General features: G+C 34.2%; 1 protein-coding gene across 2 annotated transcripts; it reads right to left on the bottom strand.

Annotated features, from left to right (window-relative positions):
* Positions 1-1,621: 1,621 nt before the first annotated feature.
* On the bottom strand, positions 1,622-9,569 carry LOC136224234 (uncharacterized). Of its 2 annotated transcripts, XR_010686335.1 has the most exons (9): positions 9,093-9,569; positions 8,647-8,849; positions 6,763-6,865; positions 6,612-6,677; positions 5,268-5,441; positions 5,086-5,182; positions 2,238-2,378; positions 2,036-2,130; positions 1,622-1,938 (listed from the first exon to the last, which is right to left on the bottom strand). XR_010686335.1 is itself a non-coding variant. In XM_066012508.1 (8 exons), exons 1-7 carry the CDS (start codon positions 9,479-9,481, stop codon positions 2,253-2,255), a joined length of 1,158 nt encoding a protein of 385 aa, XP_065868580.1. In that variant the 5' UTR covers positions 9,482-9,569; the 3' UTR covers positions 1,622-2,130; positions 2,238-2,252. The 2 variants fall into 2 exon arrangements, 1 of the variants encoding a protein (XP_065868580.1); XM_066012508.1 differs by having other exon boundaries at positions 1,622-2,130.
* Between the last annotated feature and the right edge of the window lie 633 nt (positions 9,570-10,202).

Below are 10,202 nucleotides of genomic sequence, written 5' to 3'. Positions count from 1 at the left end.
TATATCTTGTTCGTTCAAAGTTCAAACCCATCTGTTACCTGTACCGAGTTTGGATATGTATATTTGAAAATTAGATTAGTCCGGGTTAGCTTGGATCTGTTCAAGTTCAAATCTATCCACACGTAAAATACTAAAATGAGTTTTTTTTTTTTTTTTTGAACATACCACCTACCTCATTAGATGAAAAGAGTACAAAAACAACCAGAAAACCATAAGGAATAAAATCCTAACAAAACCACAAATGGATCAAATTAACTACAAAGAGCATGAAACATCCATAAAAGGTATAAAAAACCCAAAAAACAATGAAACATATATATTTCTTGGAAATCAAAATCTGTAGAACAGCAACTGCAATCCGACCTTCATCATTCAGATCCTTTCGAATATTCGGATCAGAGTCATTTCTTTTGTTGCAACCACATAGATCTATTGATCCACGTATAAAATAAATCGTTTCTGCACTTGCTAAATTCGAAAAAGATATAAATAAAAAAAATGATTGGGATGAGATACAATTCAGACAAATATAGAGATCAACAAAAATATATGGATACTGAATAAGAAAAACAACAAAAAGAATTCACAATCTAACCCGGTTGGAGGAGGAAGAAGGAAAATTCATTCTCCCTTCTCAAAGTAGATCCGCTTTGATTTAGAAAGAAGAGAACGAAAATGATGGAAGTTTTTTTTCCAGAGAAACTGCAGAGAAAACTGACGTTCTAAAATAAAAATACTAAAATGAGTTGGATCTGAAATATATCTCAAAAATCCAAACTTAATTCGACCCGGCTCATTCTTATATTATATATATTTTAGAAAAAAAATACTAAAATAAATTGTGGTTTAGAAAAAAATACCCTTTGCCACATCCTCACCCGAGTAGATACTTCATAGGTCGATTACTACTAATGTGGTAGTCATATCACTTTTTCAGTATCTTTTTTGTTTTTGAAGTCGCCGAAATGGTTTAATTAAAATAAAATTTAAAGTTGAATAATTTTATTAACACAAATGGAAGTTGATTAACCATTTCGAAACAACTATAAAAGTTTAATGAGCAATAATCCATTTAACTCTAATCTATTGATCCCTGAACTTACAAAAAAGTCTCGTTAGTTTTTTAAATTTGCTCAAAAGGAGTTGTTAACCACTAAATATGTTTATAATAACTTATTGATCTCACAAACTTGCTTACAACAATCTATTAATCTCCTAAAACTTGAATTTTTAGGAGACTCTTAAACTTGTATATAAAAACTTGTTAACCAATCAATTTACTTATAGTAATATATTATCAGTTTGAATTTACTTAAATGATTTATTTCAATTTGTCCAAATCCATTCTTATTTTCCACAAAAACTTAGAATAAACTTGGAAAAGTAATCATATCATTTTTATACAAGTTCAAAAGTAACAGGACACTGTAAATTCAAGAAGAAGTTAATCCTCACATTTTACACAAATTCAAGTACTAACAAAACACTGTAAATTCAAGAAAGCTAACTAGTTTTTTAAGACAAGTGTAGGAAGCTCCCCATGTATTAAGCTGCCAAATTTGACATTCAATTATAATATCAAAACCATTATTTTTAATAGAAACAACCGAAAACTCAAAATTAAGATCGTAAAAATGAATTATCATATCGTAAATGTGTTATGAAATTTATAATATTATTCCATATGATATCCTCATAGAAATGAAACGAAAATAATAGTGGTATCCAGCAGTGTAAATCATGTTATCGTATCAGAAATGGACAACCCGACTAAAAGTTACAACTATTCCGTTCTATAAAACAACTATATGATCAAATTCTCTTTATCAAATACATATTTTGACAGATATCTAAACATCTAACTCTTTTTTTTCTTTCTAAAATGGTAAAAGTTACAACTTCGTGGGAATTTGCGATACAAAATGAAGGTTTCGGCATCTGCAAAAACCCGAACCAAAATCCAAGCCTTGCAGTCACAGGTATAACAAGCAACAACACAATAACCAATGACTCACCAAGTTTCAAGGATTCTCACCAAGCTTGTAATCTTTTCATATTCGCTAGTGTTCTAATGCACAAGATTGTTTCTAAAGATCATTAAAAATCTACCAATTTTCTTCTAGCTGTAACCTGCAGGTGAGAACGAGAATGGCACGAGTAAAAACGTCTTCAATTCGAAAGAAGATGTAGCATACTTTGACTATTAAATAAACAAACAATGGGGCACGTGAGCTTACCTATGATAGGTGAAACTAACGAAACTCGTCATGGAAATCATAATCCGCATCATCTTCTTCGCTGAAAATGGCACTATAAAATACATATGGGTTCTCAATCATCTCCGTCAATGATAGCCGCCCATCTTTATCTGTATCAGCCTGCAATAAAATTTTACACAAGGTTTACAACTACCAAGCAAATTCATAGGACACCTAAGAATAGTCACATATTCTCTGAAAATTGAGCAATCATTTTTCGTTTGTTGTTCAAACTCATCTAATGCATGTGAATTAGGGGTGAGATTGAATCGGTTCAATCCGGAGATTTGAATATCTCTGGAATTGTATCTAATGAAAGTTAACAGTACAATTTGGTTCGGTCCTGAAGTAAAAGTAACAGTTCATTCCAAATTTTGGATCTTATTAGCATACACATGCAAGCATAATAGAAAATCTGTGACACGGACAAAACTAGGCGTCCTGGGTGCTACAGCATCTCCGTAATTTGTCATACTAGACCTCATAACTAAGTTATAACCTAGGAAGCACCAACACGGGTACTCATACGGTACGGGTGCAGCCAACGACATTTTTTAAAAATGAGACACGGGTACAACGGGAACATGCCAAATTTATATATAGATTTATTATAAATAACATTCATTAGTCATTATAAACCATAAATAACATCCATAATAAGTCATTAATTTATCAAAAAGAAACATTTAATACTTCAAACTGTTTAAACTACCAAAAAAGGGACGACTGCTATTTTCTTTTCATTAGATTTTGATTTTTTTTTAGGGTTTTATTTTACTTTTGTATATGTCAACCCCTCTTTTTTGTAAAATTACTTAAAAATACCCCTATATTCTACTTAATTAACTTAGAATCCGTGTCCCCGAGGTGTCCCGGAAGTGTCCCTATTAAAAAAGAAAACAAAAGGAGAAGGATGCTTATTTTGGAGTGTCCGGTGCTAGTCCCTGTAGTGTCGGAGTGTCTGACACTTGTATGTTAACCTCCTAGAAGTGTTGGTGCTTCCTAAGAGATTGTGAAAATCATTAACATAAAAAGCCAATAGAAATCTCCAAATGTAACAAAATTCTATTTTTAGCACGTTGTATTTAACATTGGGGTGGGATCCAAATTATGCATACAGATCTCCCAAATGATTTCCATATATATGCAGGGTAAATTACACCCATGGCCACTGAACTTTACCCATTTTCACATTGTGGCCACTGAACTTCAATTCTTCCCAGTTTGGCCATTAAACTTTACACTTTTTAACACCGGTGGCAACTGTGACCGTTGACTCTCCCTTTTAACTGGCTGTCTCTCTCCTTCCCTTTTTCTCAATCATTTTATACCCATTTTACCCTTTATCCCTTTCCTTCCTTACTGTGTCTTTTCTCTCTCTTCGTCCCTCTCTTGTTCACCGCTCTCTTCCATGGCTGTCCAAACTCTCAAGACGAAATAGGTGGATTTTCACCTTCTGGTAGATTGATTTTAAGAGGAAAGACATATAATTTAACAATTAGCAACAAATTTCTATCTTTTGGTTCATAATTAAGGTTCTGATTGGCGTTGGAACCTAGAATTGCAAACTTTTGAAAGCTTCAGTACCACACCCAATTTGATAACTCTCTAGTTTTTCTATCAGCAAGTTGTAAATTTTTTTCATTATGATTCACTTGATTTCAACTCCTAAGTGGAACATTTTGAAGAACAAGAGCAAGGCGAAATTCCAAATGGAACCCAACGCAGGAGTAACATTTGATGATGTTGCAGGAGTTGATGAAGCAAAGCAAGATTTTCAAGAAATTGTTGAATTTTTAAGAACACCAGAGAAATTTTCTGCAGTAGGAGCAAGAATTCCTAAAGTCTTTCATTTTGTACTGTCCTACTGCAATCAATCTTCCGAGAACTTGAGGGAGAGAAATGGTGTTCATAAGGATGATAAATTCACATTTGCCCCGTCCAGTTGAAGTTTGATGCTGCTGCGGTGGAGTTAAGTACACAAGAATTGAAAAGTTATAATGTGTTGAAGAGGCATATTTTCAAGTGGCAAGAGGAGTTCAAACCATATCATAGATTTTGCAGTAAATTTCAAAAGCAGGGGACATGCGATAAAAAAAATTCTCTGGAAATGGAGAAGGAAGTTGCAAGACAGGATGGAGAAAGAGAGAGAAAGAGAGGGATATATTAGATCAGAATGGCAGGAGAGAGGAGGAACTAAGCACAGTGAGTGAAGGAGAAAGAGAATCCAGACACGAAGAGGGAGAACCATATATATATATATATATATATATATAAGGGTAAAATAGGTATAAAATCATGGAGAAAGGGGAAAGGGGAGATACATCAGGTCAAAAGGGGAGTCAACGGTGGAAAAATGGTGGTCAACGGTGACAGTGGCTACCGGTGTAACAAAGTGTAAAGTTCAATGGCCATACCGGGAAGAATTGAAGTTCAGTGACCACAATGTGAAAATGGGTATAATTCAGTGGCCATGGGTGTAATTTACCCTATATATGCATACCACCATTCTTTCTAAGAAACCACCAAGGCTCATGTAGTCAGTAGCTGTTCCCACCAGCAATACCTTCTTACTTATCAGCCAATACGGATACCGAGTTTGTGTTACAAAAATATGAAGCCCAAACAGAAAACTAACAATTATTAAATCTGAAAATAGCTCTTCTAATACTGCTACTGTACCTTTTGTTACATCCCTTGCATATAAGTTACTTCACTTGCATTTAATATCCGTAAACATAATTCATATCAGCAATTACAAAGCATAAAAACCAAAATCAATATGTGCAGCAAGCAAGTATAAAAAAATGAGGACTCTTCACAGTACCTGTGATATAATGTAATCTGCTTGTTGTTTTGCATAGTAACGCTCTGATGGATGAAGCTTTCCAATTATCGGCAGTAACTCAGTATCTGACAAATATCTTTGAAACCAAAACCAAGTTTAATAAGTAATGTAGCTTCTAAAAATCAAGGCCTAAAAGTTATTAATAGATTGCAAAAGTTTACCCGTCACCATCTTTGTCAAGCTGAGCAAACAACCCCTTAGCTGGAGCCTCCATATGATCATCAGATAGGTGCGAATTATTATGACTCTCTTCATTGTAAGTTCTTACTAAGTCAAAGAGCCCATGAAAGAATTCTTTGAAATCAACCTTCCCGTCTTTGTCTGTATCTCTTTCCCTATGGAAGTGAAAACAGCAATGAGTTAAGCACTTGAGCAAATGCAAATTAACCAAGCTAATCACTTAAGTTGATGCAAATGAACTAGGCTAGTTCATTTCATAAACTTAAGTTCTTAGCCTAGTTCATTTCTCATTATCAATATTCAGTCTTTTGTGTTTCTTTCTTTTGGTGTTGGTTGTGTTAGTGATTGTCGAAGCTCAAAGTCAAGCTTATCGGAGTTTAATTATGAGATTGAGATTTTTTTTCTTGTTATTTATACTAATAACCAAGTTGAGTCAATTCAAGCATCTAAATATATTGTCAAGTTGAATATTCAAGACTAATACTCAACAAAGTCAAGTCTAAGCCTCACACTTTTTTAGTCAAATTGAGCTCGAGTTTGGTACTATATTGCATAGTTGTTAAAGGTGTAAGGCGCTAAGGGGTCCTGGAGCCTAAACTCAAGGCACACGGCTGAGGAACATGAGGCACAAGAAAAAAAAAATATACTCTATTACTAGTTAAAGCATATCAATATTTGATATCAATATCACTAATACTCTATTACTAGTTAAAGCATAAACCAAAAAAACACATTCATGACCACACAAACAAGACAAAACCACATGAAAACATAATACTAATTACTAAATATCAGAAACACCAAATTCAGTTCATACTTCATAGAGATATTAACATTCCCGGCTCCATGTTTTCTGTTCGTTCTTCTGTGTGTCGCATTTTGTGTTTGAGCGGAGACTATTTTTTACATGACTCTGCTCTTAATCCCTCTCTAGTCGTTCTATATTTACGTCTCTTGATATTCTTATTTAGATCAAGGGTTAAGATTAAGTTTATTTAAATTAGATTAGCGGTTGAGATTAATCAACCACTTGTTTTACACAAAACGGTAAAAAAAAAAAGAGTGAAAAAAGTATATGTTAATGAGGCGTGCCTTGACTCAGGCTCCGAAGTCCATGTCAGGCACACAAGGCGAGAGCCTCTTAAACTGCGCCTCACCTTGTGCAATCAAGGCTCACTACCTTGACCCTTGCGTAAGGCGCGCCACAACTATGCTATATTGACTCAATTAACTTGATTTTATTCACCCTTATTCTTTCATTGGAATAATAGATTGACTACAAAGGACCGAGCTATCAATATAAAATCCAAGTAAAGCATTATTACCTTACTTCCTCCTTGCACAACCATTGAAGTAGCTTCGGATTTTTGCTATCTGCTGGATGCAAAAAGCTAAAAGAATCATATAGATGAGTTACAGACTAAGAGCTTTAATAAGAGGAACCACAAAAGACTTGGTAATTAGGTAGAAGCTCACTCATTGAACTCTGTTACATTCAAAAGACCATCTCCATTCTCATCTGCTGCATTGAAATGCTCTTCTTTCCACCAACCCATATCATAGCCGAAAGAAATATTATCTGCCAAATTAGAAAAGAATGGCTGTTAAGAATAAGAAAGCCATACTTGTAGGGGACCAAAATGACTACATCTTGTAAGACAACCAACATACAGGAAAGTCTCATAAAACAAGGCAAGAATGGCTGTTGAAGCTATATGAATTACTCTGTAGAAAACCAAAATGAGCAATAAGCATGCAACTGTATTAGATATAAGAAAGAAAGACAAACTGATCTGAACTCTTAAACACAACCATATAAGAAATGAAGCACCTAATTGCAATTAAATAGAGGTGGTACCACATTAAGCACATCTAAACTGTTCTACATCGATGAAAAATTATGCTAATACCCATGCGGGGAAGTATGGAAAACAGAATACAGTAAATTATATGATAAGTTTCACGCCATGGGATTGTTATCCCCTTTTTAATGTCATTAACATTCTTGTTCACTCACTCACCTATGGTTTAGTTTCGTTGAAATACTAAGGTTGATCCATGAATAAATTACTAATCAGCACGCGATAACACAGTTATGCAACTTATTAGTATCACACATAGTTATTAGACTCGTACGAGTCGCGAGTCGACTAGTACGAGTCGATACGATTCAGGAGGATTTCGAGTCGACTCTATGGTCTGACTCGAAACCTTCCTGACTCGGCCGATACGGCCGAGTCACCCGAGTCGGTCGAGTCATGGCACTGCTTGAAAAAAAAAAATTAAAATGGAAAACGTACAGGTACAGTTGTTTCAAATGGATTTTGAAACATCCATTTAGTGGAATAAATGATATTAATGTTGTGTTGTACGGTAATTCATTGAAACATCTATTTTGAAACAGACTGTACCTTCTATGCCTTGTTATGAAATTTATTTGTGCTGTATACGTTAAACATAAAAAAAAAATGTTTCAAATAATTATACTCTTCAGTTGTAGTTATGAAATTGAAAGATGACTTTTCAACTTTTATGACAAGGTTATATATTTCAAAACTTCTGTTCTATTTATTTGTTATTAACTTAATTTCTTCTTCTCTTCTATATTCTTTCAATTTTCTACTTTCTGTCTCTCTATTTGAATTTTAATTTAAGTATTTAACTTGATATAATTTCTATTTGCATATTAAAATTTCAGTTTTAGACTCATATTTAAAGTTAAATATGGTTAATATTTTAAAATTGATCCGTATCTTAGGATTCGATACGATTCACAAAATGAGATTTCGAGTCACGAGTCGTATCTCGATTTAACAACTATGGTATCACAGTTTAACAAGGACTTCCTTCAATCAGGTTAAATCTATGTCCATACAACATAGTTCTACTCATAGTCAACGACTCAACTTTATGTTATAAAAGGCAAAAAAATCCAACTCGGTTGACAAAAGAGATGTAAAAGGTAAGGGCATTACAAAATTCTATACAAAACCTCAGTGGATAACATTCCCTCAAAATGATGTATCCACTACAGTTCGCAATTTAAGCAAGGTTTAGTTAGCAAGGAATAAGTTCCATAACAAATACGAAGCCAAGCAAAGCTAATACTTTTTTTCATTTCCTTAGGTTTTTCTAATATGTTTACTATGTATACAGCATTGACTGATGAGTCTCATTAGGAGTCTTATCTTATGGGATAGTACAGAGCGGACCGAGTTGAAATGAAAGAAATCTAAACCATATCAAGACTCATGAAAAGGGAACCAGTAATCACATGAAAACACTAAAAGAAAAATAAACTGACAAATATCATTTGCTTGTACAAAGTGAAAATCTAGGACACAAAGAAAGAACACTTACCAGAATTCTGAACCCAACTAGGGGGCTCATACTCGGAGAAAGAGATGAATCGATCATGATTTTTGTCATGAACCTCCATCTCTCTCTCAGTCCTGTAGAAGACTTCTCTCTGAGCCTGGTTCAAGTTCCACTCAGTCAATTCATGCTCAGTTACAAAACCATCAGGCGGATCCAGATCAATCTTCGGAAAAAGCAACAACAACCTATGCATAATGTTAGAACATATTCTCAATCAATGCACAGACAAGAAGTTTCCATATATGCAAGCAAGTGCAGAACAATTGAGTACCAATTAACTGCATTTCAATTCAACTCAAATTAGAGTTACATTAGCACAATCCTTGCAGATGAACTTTAGAGTAACCTTAAGCAACTACAATGTAGCATAAAATGCAAACAAATTATTCGAATAAACAACAAAATTAACTGAAAAAAGAAGAAATAACCTGTTGGTGACATTGAATTTCTCTTCATCATTCAAAAAATCCTCAGCATCAATGAAATCTTCCCACTCAGGTTGGGACTCATGGGCAGGAGCTGAGTGATGATCGGCAGAAAACTCTTCAGAATGTTTAAGAACCTCAGGATGAGCGTGCTCGAAGTAATGCTTCTCCCATTCTTTGTCCTCGCGGCGGCGCTCGAGGTCGGCAACGAGAGGATCGAAAGGTATAGGGTCGTGGCGGTGCCGGCGAGGGTTATATTCGGAAAAGTTAAAAGTGGAACGGAGCTTGAGACGGCGATGGCGGCGGTTAGAGGTTTTGGTAGGGGAGTAAGAGATGAGTAAGAGGAGGAGAAAAGCTAAAGTAATGTAGATGAAAATAGCAAGTTTAGCCATTGAAGGAATTTGAGAGATCTACGGAGAAATGGAAGAAAACTAGTTCTTGCAGAGATTTGAGATCTCACTCTGTTTCTGATATGTTTTTCGGGTCTTCTCTTTCATAGCTAAATTACTCCTTTCATCACTAAACTAAAAAAGAATATCAGTTTGCTCCTAATATTTTTTAGGAATAAGGTATAAATTTGTCTTTATCGTTTTACGAATGATGAGTAAATTACACTAATGATACCTGAACTTTATCCTAATTCATATTTTGGTACCTAGATTACATTTTGTCTTAAAAATATACCCGAAGTAACGATGACCGAACAATTAAATATATTTTACCGGCTAATGGCCGATCAATGCGATTTTGACAAGTAAATTACACTGATGGTACCTGAACTTTATCCGAATTCACATTTTGGTACCTAGATTTTATTTTGTCCAAAAAATACACTTCAAGTAAAGATAACTCAATATTTTAGTATATTTGACCGATCAGTGATTGATCAACCCGAGTTTGACCATTTTAAATTAAAAATTGAGACCAATCATACACTCAATTAACATAAAATTATAATATTGACATTCAATTAACATAAAATTATAATACTGTCACTTAGCTCATAAATGACAATATTATAATTTTATGTTAATTGAGTGTATGGTGAGTCCCAATGTTTAGTTCATGTTACCCGGTCACTAACCGATCAAATGAACTAAACATTTTAGTCAC

Source organism: Euphorbia lathyris, chromosome 3 (genome assembly GCF_963576675.1).
Source record: "Euphorbia lathyris chromosome 3, ddEupLath1.1, whole genome shotgun sequence".
Classification (NCBI taxonomy): Eukaryota; Viridiplantae; Streptophyta; class Magnoliopsida; order Malpighiales; family Euphorbiaceae; genus Euphorbia; species Euphorbia lathyris.
Note: the sequence above shows the minus strand (reverse complement) of the source record. Positions and strands in the feature narration are given on the sequence as shown.

Bases quoted from the DNA above. Each gene is read 5' to 3' on its own strand.
- LOC136224234 (XM_066012508.1), bottom strand. From the start codon at position 9,481: ATGGCTAAACTTGCTATTTTCATCTACATTACTTTAGCTTTTCTCCTC. The intron at 6,866-8,646 runs GTAAGTGTTCTT...CTAATTTGGCAG, and splicing joins TAGTTGGGTTCAGAATTCTG to ATAATATTTCTTTCGGCTAT. The intron at 6,678-6,762 runs GTGAGCTTCTAC...TGATTCTTTTAG, and splicing joins AATGTAACAGAGTTCAATGA to CTTTTTGCATCCAGCAGATA.